Genomic DNA, 16,854 nt, shown 5'->3' on the forward strand with positions numbered 1-16,854 from the left:
GTGGAAAGAGGCTTGCATTGGGCAGAATCACACCCAGGAACTGTGGGATAAGTTCTTGCCTCACTTGAGGAAATTTTGTGTAGCCTTCCTTTGAATTACTAGCATAAATGAGAGGAGGAACCAAAGGTCTGAAAATCTTATAGCCCAAGTAATGCATCAGTTTTATGAATTTTTCCTACCAATACTGAGCATAGGACAGTGCTTGACTAAGTATCAGACATTTATTTATGTAAAACAATGTCTTCCAATTACCTTTTTTTTTTTCTTTTCTATTTTATGACAGGTTGAAGCTATTTATTACTTTGTTGTGGGTGATGTTCCAGCGGACACAAAGCAGTTACTCCTTGAGAAGGTTTCAGATGGCTCCTGTCCAGTCAACATGGTGTCTTTCAATGCTAGGGAAGATGCAACTATTATTTTTCTGAAGGAGTTAAGCCACTTGGCCTCTGGCAGGTATGAAAAAGAAGGACAGTAAAGATTTCAGTACTTATGAAATTCTTTGCCGATAGGAATGATACTGGGACATACCTGAATTTTCCATGAGGAAAATAAGACAAAGCAGTTCATTAAGTGATCTGGGGATGGGGAAATAGTCTTAAGAGATATGACCAGAATGCAGGCCCTACTTAAACAGTCCAGCCTTTTTCTGCGTATATTCTCACTGGCCTGCAGAAAGGCTATTCCCTTTTTATGTCCAAAATCATCTGCCATCTACCTCTCTCTTGAAGTCTGGAAAACTGTTGGGAGGAAATGGTCACAACATAAACTGAAATAAGTTTTCATTATGTTGCTTTGTACATTAATAGTACCCACAAGCACCAGAAAAAGATGTAGAGTTTTGTTGGGTCAAGTGCCACAGAGACATGTACTGAAAAGGAAATGCTAATCCTAAATGAGCAGCTCATGGAATAACAGAAAATTGATAGTATGTTATTCTTCAGGCCTGGCTGTGTGGAAAAGCAGTTCTGCAACATGCTCTCTAGCATCCTTTTGGTATGGTTGGTGGAAATTAATATATTCCACATGCCTTGTTGAATGCTTTATCCTGGGAATCAGCCATATGATGAGAATCAGCCTTCAGTAGAAATGGATAAGACAACTTGAATCTTGATTTTGTTATTGAAATAAAGAAAATAAATGAACAAATACAAAACACATAAGATCAAACTCATGCTCCACAGCAGGAAGGTAGTAGGAGTCAGTAGGTGTTTTCTGCTTAACAGAAGTCACCATACATTTACAGACTTGTGAAATGGCTGCTAGCTTTTTCTGTTTCACTGTTGTTTGTGCAAGAGTGGGAAGCCCTCCAACAGTAGAAATCTCCCAAATGACAGCAGAGCAATTGGTAAGATGGCAGCTGCTTAGCTCTTTTATAGCCATCTGTGTTTAGAAATAGCTTTTAGGAGATGGGAACGTCTGCCAAAAACAAGACTGTGGGAAAGTGTCATGTTTGCTCTGGTCTGATGTGCGTTTAAAATTATTGTGGTCATTTAGAAGCATGGTACCTCTGTGGTACCAGGTACATTGTCAATAACTATCCCTCATTTTCTTTTGGCAGTTTTTATACCTTCTTTATCAAAGGAAAGTGAATGTATCTTGTATAGTAGAGACAGAGGCAAAAAAGGTTGTGGCAGGGAGCTGAGAGGAATTGTTTTGTTTGATTCTCACTGTCACCTTTTTGCATGGGTCTAGCTTTTGTGCAGAGACTTACAGGGCCAGTTAATAACTTGCTGGTGGATATTTGCCCAGTAACAGTATATAAGTTTAAGTCAGCTTTCTCACAGGAATGGCCAAGTTTGTGGGCTTTTTATGCATTGAGCCTGTTTCTAGTGTAGTTCTGTTACAGAAATGCATCTTTATCCTGCTCTGAGACCTTCTCTGTTTTGGCAATGAGGATAAATGAAGGCTGGTTGTCATCCTGATTTGTATGCCCATAATGAAATAAATGTTCCTGTTAGGCTTTCAACTAGGAGGATAATCTGATAAAAGGTGTTAGTGTCATCTCAGACATCTCAAATTACATGCCTGCTCAGCCTCTTAAAAGCGTTAATTAAAAATAGATTTCCAGGAAATTGAAGAGTAAGGTGCCTTGCAGTAAGTAATATCAAAAAGAAAGAATATTCTACATGAGAAGACTTCAGAAAGTACATAAATGTATGCATAAAGTTAATTAATAACCTTACTGTAGTTGAAGCTTTAGATATAATTCTGTATTTGTATGTGTGAAAAACATCCCTTTAAAATTAGAGAAGTATGTATTTTGTATATTGGTGGAAACTCATTTTGTCTTACAGATTCCATGCTTTTGCTGAGAAGAATGACTGTAGAGATGCTACTGGATCTGCACTAAAATATGAAGAGGATGGAAAAAGATTAATTGCCCTGAACTCTGGAAAAGTGAAAGGGCGAATGCCACTAGGTAGACAATATAAACCTGAAGATTATACTGATACAGCAAGATGTCAGAACAGAAATGTAGTTTAGGAACTTGATGAGTGTAAAATCAAAAGAAGCCTGTAGGTGTGGGTGGGGTGAGGACAGGACTGGTCTGGGAATGGAAATTCTCTGGGTGGGAAGGAGAGGGCAAGGAAAAGAGAAAAATGAAGAGAGTAGAGGATCTGCATGTGGGAATGAAAGAACAGGAGAAGAAGATAATTTATTTAGGAACATGAAGAATAGTAGTTGTGTGCTTATGCCAGTGACCTTGTGGAAATGTATGGAGAAATGGTAAAAAGGAAAAGGAGGAATAGTGTGGCAGACCATATGATAAAACAGCCAACATGAATATAGGTCAAGTTCATAGGTAATATAAGGGGATTAAATCAACATAAGGTTACTTGCTTGTCCCAAGAATTTGTCACAAAGACAGGCAAAAAGCACAGTAAAGTGACAGTAGAGAAGGCAGTGCAAAGTGGTGGTGGGAGGATTGATAGAAAAAATACCAGGAGGAAATAACCAAAATAAACAGTTTCACTGGTGGGTGGAGCTGGGCAGAAAGCTCAGTGTGTTTTGTATTAGTCACAGTGCTACTTCCTCTGGGTATGTGTTCAGTGGGATTGGACTGTGCTTTCAGCCAGGGTGAGAGGAGAGGGGCTTGTGATGTGGAACGAGGCTTTGTGTGTCAAATCTGATATCTTTCTCAGCAGGAGAGTAAAAAAAAAAAGTATTTTAGACATCAGGAATCATAAGATATCTTTATTCTAGTGCCTCAACACACCTACCTACACACTCTCCCTTTGTGCTGGGGGCATTAGTGTTGCCCCAAAGGTAGAACAGTGTTATCAGCTTCTCACTGTTAGGGAATATATGGCATAAGGTGGATTTGGTGTCTCATGTAAGGCTGTTTGTCAGTCTTGGACTGACTGGCCCATATTTGGGTTGTAATGAAGTTTCTTGCATACTAACCTATCCTTCACTAGGGCCATGATTATAACAGCACAAGAGAAAGAACCATTGTGGGGGCCCAGAAATAAAGGAGTGAGGTATCACCTGTTTTTTTGAGTTGTCAAAGGACACTCAAGCTGCACCCATATAGAGTTTAGAAACCAGCAAAGTCTGCTTCAAAACACTGTCGTTTCATACTAATGCAGAGCAGTATAATGATTGCCTTCAGTCTGATGCGAGTGCTTTCTTGCTGTACCACATTTGGGGGTGTGCATGGGGGAAGCTGCCTCCCTCTTCCCCTGGGGCAAGCAGCCTGTTTCAATAGATGAGCCTAGAGCTCCTATATGACTGAAATTACTTCCTCACCACTGTTTCTAAAGCTGAAAGCTGAATAGCTTTAATCGCTCAAAAGGGCAGTAATCCCCTTGAAGTGCATTGTCTGTTGCTATTATGGAGTAGAATTTACACATTAAAAAGGAACACAATTAGCTTTCTGCATTTACTGGGTATTACAAGCACAGTTGTGAAATTACTGACAGCCAATTGGAGTGTTTCAGTCATATGCAGAATCTTAAGTCTTTTCAGAAAAGAAAACACATTGAAGATATTATTCTGGTCTGTGTCTTGATTTCTCTTTTTTCAGGGACTCCTTCAAGGGTGTAGTAATAAGGCAGTAAAAATAAAAGTGTTGATTACTCACTAATGGGCTCTGAAACTGGTTCTTGGAATTGTGGCATAAACTACACAAGGAAATAGAGAATGAACCAGAGATTTAATCCTCCAAATATGGTGTTTCTAAAAATTAAGGGAGGCACAGGAATATTTTGGTTATGTTCCTTTTTGTACCACAAATGCAACTGGGAGCTGAAACTCATAACCATGTTACATGGACTGGAAAAGCTGTTTTAACAACATCTGATAGTTTCTGGGAATCCACTGAATATCAGCATTTTGCAAATACTGGATATCTTTTATGTTAATTCCTTTTCATCTGCTTAACCAAAAAAAGTCAGAAGTGAACTATTTAAAATTTTAGATAAGAGCTCAATTCTCCCCTATTTTGCATCTTGAGCAGACATTTAGAAAGCAAGTGTTGGAAATGGACAATTTTGAATTTTTTACACTCATTTTGAGTGTGTGCTCAAGATCAAAACAGGTGTACCTCATTAACGAATTAGGGTCTTTATGCTGGCAGCCTCAGATTTACTTATGTCAGAGAAATGCTTTTGCATGAAGCTTAATTTTACCAATGTGATAATATATCCTCATCCAGCACTAATTTTCCTGTTATCACTTCTGCCTACATTCTTTGTGCAGTTTATTCATCTGCAAAAAGCTGTAGAATTAAGCAATCTTGTTATGTAGTTAAAATTATAAGTGAAAAGGAGGTGACGTTTCAGTTGGAACTTGAAGACATAGAGGGCAAGGAATGACAGAAGCTGTGGAGGGATATCTTTTTAAAGGTCACATTTGTTTCATCTGCTTGGAGTAACAGGTTGATAAGTGCCACATAGGGCTTGAAAAGCGATGGTGCTCTGAACTAGATCCTGAAATTAATACAGGGTCCTCGGTGGCTTACATAGAAGCAGTATATTTCTGTGTACTGGTTTCTGTGTGGTGGAATAGATGAGCTGGCATGTGTAGAGAAAATGCAAATGGACTGAAACCAGGATTTTACTGATATGATAAATCCAAACAGGGATGTGTCTGACCTCCTTGTGAGCAGTATAAGGCTCTGTTCTTAGGTGTGCTTGATTTTTCACATATAGGGAAATTTGATAGGGAATATTTCAGGTTGTTGTGTAAAAAAAGGGCAGTGTAAGAGTGTTATTCTCTTGTATGACATTGAAGTCAATGAACTCTTCACTGTTTATGTACACTTCATGGGAAAGATTGAACCCTCTCTTTGGAGAGCCAGGATAATGACTGAGGAGTAGCTACTTTGCCTAGAAGCTGTAGCAAAGATCATTGCCTCTGCTGTTTTTTTGTGTGTGCTTCTGTCTAGTCTCAGCAGCCTAACCTTGGCCTGGCAAATCTCTTTGCTAATGTGTAGAGTGTGATGCAGATAGCTGTTCTGTGATACCACATGGGATACAAAGTTCATTTGCTTTGTCCATTTGCCCAGTGGAAAAGGGGCAGGATTGGGCTGCAATGAGTTTCAGTGCTGTTTGACCTGGCAGGTATGCAGGTAAAAGCTGTGGACTACCCTCTTATGCTTCTTTGTGCCTTCATTCATCCCCCTCTAAGTGGAGATTTTAAAAATCAAGGCTTAAGTGTATATTGCTGTGTTCTGCTGCCACATGGAGGCTGAGAAGGGGACTGGCAGTGAAGAAAATCGATTTTCCCATCTTCCCTTGCCAGCAAATTCATTTTCAAATAGATTGTATTTCATTATATTTGGATTTTCTTGTTTCTACGGTTTAAGTCAGATAATCGGACAAGTAAGAAATGCTTCTGTTTTCCATGATTTGCTTTTGTATTGGTATTTTCTTTCTGTTTCAGAGATATTGTAGATATTTTGGATATTTTGTAGGCTTTTTTTTATACAGGATTTTTTCATTAGCAATATGGAAATCAAATAGGTTACAGTGACTTGTCAAACCGGATGAGTTTGTTTGTAGGGAGGTACATGTGGAAAAGCTGCTTCTCTTGAGATTATCTGCCAGTTAAATAACTGGGAAATGGAAATGAGGGCAGTTATGAGTTTCCGTGTACATGTGCAAGTGTGGTTGTGTTTTTGCTTAGGTCTACCTTCTTGCTTCTCTGTTTGCAGGTGTCAGCAAAACGCTTCTGCTCCCTGCCTCAGGCTTTCCCTGCAACCTTCCTCATCCTCTTCCTCTCTTCTAGGGCCTCCCTTCTACAGAGCAGAAATGCCTTTACCTGCAGGCAGGGCACTCCTGGAACATTTTGCAGGGTGAGGTGCTCTGCAGGGTCAGGATGGTGATGGGGAGATCATGGGAAGCTGACTGTGCTTGACACAGGCCGGACACGTGCAGCAGGGTTTTTAGACTGGTCCCCTCGTGTGTGACTGGTGACTACTCTCCTGCCATTGCAGTGGGGTGGGTTTTGAATCAGAACCAGGGGTTCCCTAAGGATCTGGTTGTTGCACTGACACCCAGAGTGTCTGGGAAGGTGCTTCGTGGTGACGGGGAACCAGGACAGCCCTTTTTCTCCCTGGATAAAGTAATTTTTTAAGACAAGATTATTCCTGGCACATGGGTGCCTAAATGTATACAAGAGATAGTGGCTTGGAGTGGTTGTAAACTGCACCCATCAGAGGGGTGGCTTTTCTCTGGTTGGTGGTCCCCCAAAAATGGCACATCTGAAGTGTGAACAGAGGGAATTTAAACAAAGTGATGTTCATGCTTTCTTGGTCATTTACCAGAGATGTGCTTTGAGGGATGGGCCACAGCTGAGACCCACATCCAGAAGATAGTATCCCTTGCATATGTATGTAGGTTTTGATTTTAGGGGTTCAATTTTGAAAGACACAGGGTTTTTTTGCCACTCCTCCTTAGCTGTGGAGGAAAAGAGGCCAAAGTAGAGGTGCAGATGAGCTTCCTGTATATAGAGAGAAAGCTGCTGTGGATGTCACTGCTTCTAAGCTTCTCTTCCAGTTGAATCCAAGAAAATGTTGTTGGAAAAAAGGTTTTAAGCAACTGTAATTTCACAATGTGCAGTTCTTGGTGCCTGCATTTGTCCTGGGTATCAAGTGACATCAAGCACACTTGCTTTGAAAGGGCATGCAGTTTTACTTGGCAGTGCTACAAGCATAAATGAAGAAAAAATGCCTTCTCATGTAGTACCAATTCAATCCATCTATCTTAATGGGGACAGTAACAATAATCCTGTAAAGCTGATGAGTCCATAGCATCAATTTAAAGGGAAATGAAGCAACACAATGATATAATGGTTATTGTTTTAAAGGTAGCTGAAGTGTGCATATTTCTTTCAATATTTTCAAACATTACATTAAAAGTATTAATAAAATTAAATTTGGATGACAGTAATTGACAGCTTGTGGAAGAGACCTAGATTTAGTTGGAGACAGCACCATTGAAATTGCATTCTTAAGAGCCTTAAACTTAGAACCACATTCATGTGTTTTGTGAAGGCATCTGTTTGCATTTCTGGGGAGAGATTGCTTATAAAATAAAAGTTGAATTCTTTCCAAAGTATTTGAAGAGAATACTTTTCTTAAGCCTAACAGGTAATGGCTACAGACTGAGGTTTTTTTCTCCCTTTTGTGTTTCATGTTGTGGAATGATCTGCCTTACTAAAGCTTTTTGTGATTTAGGAAATGTTGATCTTTGTCCTAATGGATGCAATGGATGTTTTGAAATGCAGGAAGGTCCCAGGAGATGGCAGTGTACAATAACACAATTCAAAATATTTCTTGGAAACTGAAAGCATTTCACAATTAAATTTGAGTTCTTATTTGCATAACATTATTATTATTATTATTATTATTGTTATTATTATTATTATTATTATTATTATTATTATTATTATTATTATTATTATTATTATTATTATTGGTAGTAGTAGTAGTAGTAGTAGTAGTAGTAGTAGTATTTCCAGAAAGTTTATCAAATAACAAAATAATCAGGTTTGTTTGTTTACTGGTAGCCTACTTTAGTAGACAAGGTTGCATATCTTATCTTTTAAACAGTGAACCATCACTGTGTAGTAGCTGAACCGGTGAATGATAAGATACAGCTTGCCTCGTTCAGCATTTTTATGTGCAAGTCATTAATAGGTTGTGATCTGCAATAGTTTGAAACCTGTATTTTTGGTTAGGATAGCTGATGATTCAGTTTTATATTTTTACTGTAACACTGTGCACAGTTTCTCTTCATTGTCCTATACTGTAATTAAAACTCTGAGAGTAACCTAATTCAACATACTTTTAATATTGATCCTACTGCTTAGGTATGCAAGGTATCTCAATTTTAGTAGTTTCTTATATGAAATAAATAAATATTTTTGTTATTTTCATCAAGAAAAATATGTCTGTTGAAATCAGGAAAACCTTGTCTCAATTCCAGCTTTGGATTTTTCCATTTTTTTTTGAAAATATAGCCTGCTAGTAAAATTTTTTGTAGCATTTATTTATAACTGTTGAGAATTGTTGGGATGAAAATAAATTTATCTTCAGCAAGTTTCATCAGATAGTCATCAGGGAAAGAAGATTTAAATAAAATTAATTATGTACTTTAGGAAATGGAAAGAATTAAAAATGTCTTCTCTTTAAAATGTCAAAACTGGGTTTAATATTTGAAGCCAGGTTTTGCAATGAAGTCCAGGGGGCAGCAAGTGAATTTCATTGTGGAGTTTCCTTATTATTTTCCAAGAGTGTTAAAATGTATTTGTTTCCTCTGTGGGAACAATTTGTGGCCAGCTTTGGAGGTTAGTTCTGACATACTAAACACCTTTTATATCCTGGAGCCAGATTTGAGCCCTTTTTTGAATTCTGTCAACACTTGTCATTGCAATAGGACCTCAAGAAAACAAAGTTATATGGCAAGATCTGGGTATACCAATGACTTTGTTGTGATTGAAGAGTTACAAAAAGTGGTATTCATATAAAAACATGAAGTTCTATTTATTATTTCTCTTGCAGTAGCTGGTGTCTGTGAAGATGTCTTTTTGATCTGGAAGGAGCTGGAGGAAGCCAGGAGTACAGTGAGACAAGTTCAGAAAATGTTATCACAATCTGACCAGTCTACTTCTCAAGAAGGTATCATTTATGTTTCTTTCAAGACAGCTACCATTATATTAATGATCAACATCTTTTTGAGAACAGTTTTGATTGCACATCAATTTGGGGATAATTTTCTCAGAAATGTCTGTATACAGGGTATAGCAGCTATATGTTTATATAGCACCTATAATTGTTATCTAAACTTAGGATTGCTTAAAATTTCCCAATACAAATCTCTGTTTACTATGGCTTAAACTTGCTAAACTTTAACAGCTCAGGCTGAAGCACACCATTTTTAGTTTACCGGTGACTAGCTTTAGAAGTTACCTGGATTTTAAGATATGGAGAATGTTTGGGTGTTTTTTTGTGATCTCTTCCTGTCTGCCTGAACCAGTACATCTTCTGTTATTTGTATTATCTGTATACTATACTGGTGTCCAGAGTTGTGCAGTGCCTTACCTTAAGACAGTCCTTACAATATAGCACTGTAGTTTGCCTTTTACTTTAAACAGTCATCTCTAAAAAGATTAATGTTAACCAGTGGTCTTGATTGTATTTTCAATTATATCTTCCGTTGATTCATTTTCTCAAATGATTCTCCTTGAAGTTAGACATCTTATTCAGGAATACTTTCTGGCATTTTGTAATTCAACTACTAAAAAAATTCCTTTTTTATGTTGATCTTCTCACTATTTATTGTCTTTGCTCCCTGTCTTCTGGTGGGTTCTTTGCCATTTACAAAGGAATTTGTTGCAGTGAGTTGTCTGATAAGAAAAAACCCTACAGCTGAGGTATAGACTGTTAAAAATCACTCAGGAATATCTGTTCACTCCAATGCTGTCAGAGCATGCAGAACAAGTTTGAAAATTTTGATTCCAGTGACAGAGTCTGTTTTTGCAAATAGCTTATCCAAAATGAACTGTGCTGTACAGGAGATTTTGTTTATTTTCTTTAGTAGCAAACAAAGATGATCATCCATTACCAAGACGTAGAATTGATGAATATTTGACTGCTGAGAAGTGGTTGCAGAAGTATGGCTTGAAAGCTCAGAATCTCACACTGTACGATGCACTTGCTGATTGTGTTTTTCGCCACATAGATGGGCTTATTGATATAAAAGCTAAACCAGAGGATGACTATTCACAAACTGATGCTGTGAGTATTGTTAATTTTTCCTCACGTCCTATGAATTGTTTGTTTTTCCTCTTAAAGCTTGAAAGCTTGGTTGATGGATAAATTGATGATACAGTATATGGCATTGTTGTTTTGTAGTTTTTGTTAAAATCAGATTATTAATTATTGAGACATAGAATAAGAATGTTTCAAAGAGCTTTTTGAGAATGACTGCTTTAAGGAGTGAGCAGCCTTGCTGGTTCACATAAAATCTAAAAGGAAGTATCAGGACTGGCTTAAGCAATGCTTTGGTTTTCTTTGTATTTCTGTGGTGTGGGGTGAAGATTTTTTGTTATCTTTAGGGGATGTGTTAGTCTCAGCTGCTGCAGTGTCCTTAAGAAAATTTGGATTAATTTGTCTTCTATTTGTTTTTCTCAAGCTTTACCATTTTACTGTTTGGTAAACTTCGGGTTTTTTCTAGTTGCAAGAATAAAGCCAATTTTCATTGAACCTTTCTAGGAGCAAATTCTGTGACCACCATATCCCATGTTTATTTCTACTCCTGTCATGTGCAACAAGCATGTACCTTTGAAGTTTGTTCCCCAAATATTAAAGGCACTGCAGGATAATGTTTTCCACATGAAATGTGTTTTTCTTTGTTGTAGGAGACAAAGAGGAAGGTGATTCATGCAAGATACTGTGACAAGTTTGTACATACCCTCTGGAAAGATGGGTCTGTAGTTCATGTATATGTTACTACAGAAAAGTATAAGCAGTATGAAGAGAAAATGAGGAAAGCTCTCAGACAAGTGGAAGGAAGGTTTGTGTTCTTTCACATTAAATCAGTTTGATCACTCTACATGAGCATTGAAAAGTTTGACATTTACTGTCATAATGAGTTGAAGTGGTTGGTAAACTGACAGCAGCAGTACTAAGCCAGAAGTCTATTTTAAATCAGAATTTGTATGTTGGATTTCTTAGTAGTTATAGAAGAAAACTGATGAAGATTTCAGACTTTAGTTCTTCTGAAACACAGGTGTGAAAGTCAGTCTGCACATTTTTGAATTACTGCTAAAAGTGCCAAAAGGTATTGGGACTATAAGGTGGCAGACAACTTTAAGACTCATCAATAAAACTTAGTAAACATTCATCCTTTGTACCTAGGATCCCCTTGTGATGCCAAGAAGCACAGCTTGGCTTGTGCCTGTGCTGATCATGATTATCTGCCCTTTTCGCAGTTTTGTGTTGAAGACAAGTTTGAACAGTCTAGATCAGAGTCAGGACATGAGCAATTAAGTAATGCACATGATCAGAAGTTCATTGCTGAAACTAGCTGCCTAATTTACATTTCTGCAGCCATGTGGACACTTTGGTTTTGTATGACATCTACAAAATAAGAGGCAGTCTAAGGAAAACCTATTGTAGAACAAAAAAAATAAATGTTGCTCTCTGGTTTGTATATTAGAATAACAAGAGGCCTCACTGAAAAAAAAAACCAGGATGTGAACTTTCATTTTTTTTGTGAATTTTTCATTTTATTGCTCCTTCCCTACCAAAAATATAACAGCCTGATTGTATTTAGCAAGGTCAAACAGCATTTTGTTATTCCTTCTAGTTTATCTTCATCTTACTTTATTTAGGATAACATTTACACACTGTCAAAGGAAAATTTCAGATAAGCAGTTTTGGTGAGTATGTATTTTTAAAATCCAAGTCAAGATAAGGACTTGCTGTTTTGAATGTTTAATCTGAATGTTAAAAAGTCTTGTTAGACCTCATCAAACACTTTGGGTGAAATAACTAATGACGAAATAGCCATCAGTAGCTACTGTGACAGTATCTCTATGTTTCCATGATAATTTTTTTTCTGAAATGTTTTGTGGAGATGAATATTTTTCCCAGGGCCCTGATGGTCCATGTGTTAAATGTCTCTGTTTCAGTGTAGATGAGTATTTTATGACTCTCAAGGGAAATCAGATTTGGACTTGCTGCAGCCATTACTGAGGAAATTTTCTTGTGCAGAGCAGTATGTATGAATGTATTTAGCTGGCAGGCACACTCCAGTCCTGTTTAAAATGTAAATCTGACTCTCTATTTAAGGCTCAAAGTCCACAAACCATTGAAGCATCTGTGTTATATTAAGGCTCTTTGAAGTGCTTAAGTTCCTTGGAGAAGAGGTTCTCAAGTGTTTTCTTGAGAAGGGAGGCATAGTAGTATAGGCTTAAATGATTTGCTGAGATGAGTCTGTAAAACAGATACAGGGAGCATAGGTATGTTTGATTTCCCAGCCCAAACTACCTGATAACTGACTTTATAAAGGTGCTGCATTGTTGTTTTTTTTTTGTCTGTCTCCAGATTTCTATTGAAATAAAAAACTAAAACTATCTTGTGATGTTATGGAAGGACGGGGACTGATTCATCAAGGGCTTCTTACAGTGACTGCTAACAGGTGCTTAGGGAAAGAGAATTAGAAGTACAGCAGTGACAAAAAGATCCTACCTTTCACACTCTGATGCAGAGCTCCAAAGATGTTACAGAACAGGTTTTGATATTTTTTTTCATCCCCCAGGATTAAGTGGCTTCAACAAGGAAGCAGAGGGCTTTTTGGAAATGTGTTTGAAGATGACATCTATATTCTTATTGATACATCCCAGTCTATGAACAATAAGCTGCCACTAGTGAAGGAAAAAATATTTCAGCTAATGCAGGTATGATTAAAGAGATGACTCTGAAGGTTGAGGAGCATTTTAGGGTAAACTGATAATTTCTGGATGGTTGTTCCTCTACTTTTTGTTTCTTTTTAAAAAAGTTTTTTTAAAACAGCAGCTTTCTAAAAATATTTAGATTTTTCTTCATGTGCTAATTTTTTAGTTAAGAATTTATATTTTCCCCATTATACAACTGTTTGAGGAAAGCTAGAGAAAATATTAGAAATTTATAAGGCTTAAGTAGCTCTTTCCCTCAAGCCACCTCCCTTGTAAAAAAAAGAAAAATAAGCAAACAAAAACCCCAAAAAAATAGCAACAAAAAAACCCCAAACCAAAAACAAGCTATGCAATGAAGCACTTTTTGGCATTTTCATTTTTACTTTTAAGCAGTGTCATCCAGTTCCATTGGCTTGTTGTGATTTATAATGTGTGTTCTAGATTCACTTCCATACTTGTACAATATAGGGTGTAGAATGTTTTGAACTTCCTTGCATCTTACAGTGACTGAGAACTTTGCAAAGGGACTGACAAAGTGCAGGAATACCTCAAAAGCTGTGAGTACTGGGAGAGACCTAAGAAAGGATTTGTCTTGTTTAGTTTTACAAGTCTACAATGATGTCACCTAAGCTTACATTAATATTTCAGAGACATGATTAATCTTAAATTTCTTTAGTCCTAAGAGAAGTAACTGAGATGAAAATTCAGTCTGGAATTGATGGCAATCATTGGTCAGACTAAAAAAATGAAAACTATGACAGAGAGGTTTTTCAGCTAAGTGCTCAAGCCATAGTACAGTATCTTGTGGTCCTCTAAGCAGATCAGCACCAGAAATATATTAGATACTGTGCCAGAAGGTTTCACAGGAAGCTGCACAAAAATTGTAATGAAAGGGATGCAAAGACTTCAGACTCAGGCTCTACTCACTTGCACAAATCTTCCCTGACTTATAACTTCTGTCTGAAAGTAGCTTCAGCAAATTCTTGATTTTCTCCTGCTGTCCTAGTTCCCCTTGCCAGTGGTCTTTATATGATTCTTGTTCTTCTCCTCCTTTAAATGATATCTTACTTTCTTCCTGCTTTCAGTTTCCTCTGGTAAGCAGTGATAATCTCTTTCTTATACCACTGATCATATCCAGTTTCATCTCTCTTTCATGCCCTCCTACGCATTTGCTTGAGAAATAAGAATATGTGGGGACTTACTTGGGGAATTTCAAGCAATCTTAATAGTTGCAAGCAATAATTTTCCCTGGTTTTGTATGTCTCTCTGTACACCATAACTTTTATTATATTTGTTATAATAGTTTATTGTACTCATATAATAAACTATATAATAATTAAAATAATTGATATTACTCAGTATTTCAGGATACAAGTATTCTTTCTTTTAATAGTAGGTAAAATTCAGATTCTGTCTCTTGCAGGAACAGCTGAGACACAAGAAGAGATTTAACTTTGTGAAATTTAGTGCCCAAGCAGTGGCATGGCAAGAGAAACTTGTTGAAGTTAATGAGGAAAATTTACAAGATGCTTGGCTTTGGATAAAAGGGCTTGAGGTAATATGACAGCTAATTACTGCGAAGAGTGTTTGTTCAAAGTTGTGTATGTTTCTCTACTTTCTGTATGGCTGCGGTGATTTTGCATAGACTTAAGATGCAAGTATTTGACTTGAGTAAGCTGACAATATAGATGATGGATAAAATAAAGTAGATCTGAATACAATGTTTGTCAGGTATAATAATCCTTTACCAATGGACCTGTTTATAAAATCATATTAATTCAACTTGCAGCCTGCTATGTTACTAGCTGCAGTGCAAGCATTGGCCAATTTGAATTCCGTAGGAATCATGTCATTGCTCAGACGCTGTGTTTAAATTTGTCATTCTTGCTGCAGGGCTGCTGCATTGATGAGAGGTGCTGCTGGCTAACTTACAGTTCAGAGGCGGTACAGGAGACCAAAGCCAGAAAACTGGAGAAGCATTTCTAGTCCCTTTTGATGGGTAGACAGCTAACTTTAGGTGCCATAGAAACAGGAGAAAAAAACATACTCAGACCAAACATTTATCTCCCCAGTATTCTCTCTCTGACAGTGGCCAAAGTCTGAGTGTTTTTCCCTGAAACAAAGCAGAACTGCTTGTAGTCAGTCACAGTCATCCACCAGATTGTAAATATCAGCAGCTTTAGGACCACTTAATGTGTAAAATGTGGACAGCAATGTTATGAATACAGGACTAAAAATCAGTCATGCAAAGGTATAGATACATCCCGCTTTATGTTTTGTAGCACAAAACCCCATGTTCATGAAATAAAACTCTTCAGCATTATGACAGCTCTTCCTCAGAATTAATATGAAATTCCTGGGGATGAGGGAGTTGGGTAAGCTACATAATACCTCTGAGACTACAAAGCAAGATCAATACCTTGGTATTCTCAGAAAACACTAACAGACCAACACACAGAGAAAAGCAAGTATTAGTGTAGCCTCCCTGAGCATCTGAACATTTGTAACTGAGCCTATTTAGCCTTATTTTGCTGCCCTACTTGAGCCTTGAAAACTTGGCTCTGTTTAAGTCACATATGTTGTACAGCATCATGCAAGTTCAATAATACTTTGGACTACCACATTTTGATACCATCTTGTATAAGCATTAGTGAATGTCCTTTTCCATCATTATTCATAAAAGTGTGAATTTTTGATTATAAATTTCATTCTAAGTTCAGATCTTGATATCTAAAATAGAATAGGAAATGGCACAAGAACAGTCTACTTTATTTCAGGGATGACATCTGCTGCTGACCTTTTAGCCACTTTTAAGCATTGCAGGCATATGTCTGAGATCAAAAAGCTGGCTTTACAGTGAAGCTGAAATGAACAGAGGGTTGTTCTGGAATATTATTCAGAGTAGATCCTTTGATCCCATTTCATGCTTTTTTGTCCCAAGATTAAGAATAAAAAAGCTGAGCTATAAACAGTAGCTAACTGCTCCTTAAAAATCCTTTAGATGTGATAACATTTAAAATTTTAGTGGTACTACTGTCATATAGTTGAAATATGTTAATTTTGTTTAAACACTGATAAAATTGGTGTTTATTTGTAACAGTAGCGATTGAGAAACCAAAAATGAACAGCTTTTACCATAAGGTACAGGGTTATTTTCTGCACATCATCAGCATCCACCCTGTGTTCCCATGATGTGAAAAGAAGTGAAAGAAGCTGTTTTGTTTTAAATAATTTTGACCAATTTGCACATGATAATGAGCAATGTGTTTAAAACTTTGTAATTACTAAAACATCAGGAGTATTAGATAAGTTTAGCAGCTTAGGCTGGTTATTTCTTATAAGTAGGTACTGGTAGGGATTGCTTGTGAGTTAGAAGATAAGGTAATTAGGTAGATGAGCTATCACATTGCCTGGCCCATACACTCTTATGTATCCATACAGAGTAACTCTCAGAATGTACCTTCTATTCAATTTCACCTGATTTCCTTTGCCCTTTTAAACAGAACAGATTTCTGGTGAGAAGGACTGGAAGAAATTTTAACATAGTTCATAGGACTGAAGAAATAATGCTCTTAGCACATTTTTGCATGTATGGGTCAATGTTAGATAGTTACATTTATCTTTTGTAATGCATTATCTATATGGATCCTGAATCTCTTCTTACGTGACTACAATACTCACTGCCCTCCAGAGCAGTACTCAGGTGTTATATAAACATAAAACAGACTTTTATTAGAGGTTTTGCTTTGGTTCCATTAAAAGACTAAGACTTGATGAAATAAAATAGTTTTTAATACTGGTAAATCTTACATGTACCTTTAGTTTGGCAGTTTTGTGCACAATGTTTGAAAGGTGGACAGTTAAGAAGATATAAAAAAGATATAAAATGCAGGGCTTAGGTTCCTAAGCCATGAAATGCATTTCATTGAATTTAGTGTAAAAAGAAGA

At 37.0% G+C, this 16,854-nt stretch overlaps 1 protein-coding gene across 1 annotated transcript in view; it reads left to right on the forward strand.

The window, feature by feature from the left end:
- VWA3B (von Willebrand factor A domain containing 3B) overlaps positions 1-16,854 on the forward strand; it is a 59,763-nt gene that overhangs the window by 15,449 nt on the left and 27,460 nt on the right. Inside the window, 7 exon segments of the mRNA XM_058829489.1 lie at positions 284-453; positions 2,295-2,419; positions 9,008-9,124; positions 10,044-10,243; positions 10,867-11,021; positions 12,771-12,909; positions 14,330-14,461. Of these exon segments, the coding sequence (XP_058685472.1) occupies positions 284-453; positions 2,295-2,419; positions 9,008-9,124; positions 10,044-10,243; positions 10,867-11,021; positions 12,771-12,909; positions 14,330-14,461 (1,038 nt within the window).

Source organism: Poecile atricapillus, chromosome 1 (assembly GCF_030490865.1).
Source record: "Poecile atricapillus isolate bPoeAtr1 chromosome 1, bPoeAtr1.hap1, whole genome shotgun sequence".
Taxonomy (NCBI): Eukaryota; Metazoa; Chordata; class Aves; order Passeriformes; family Paridae; genus Poecile; species Poecile atricapillus.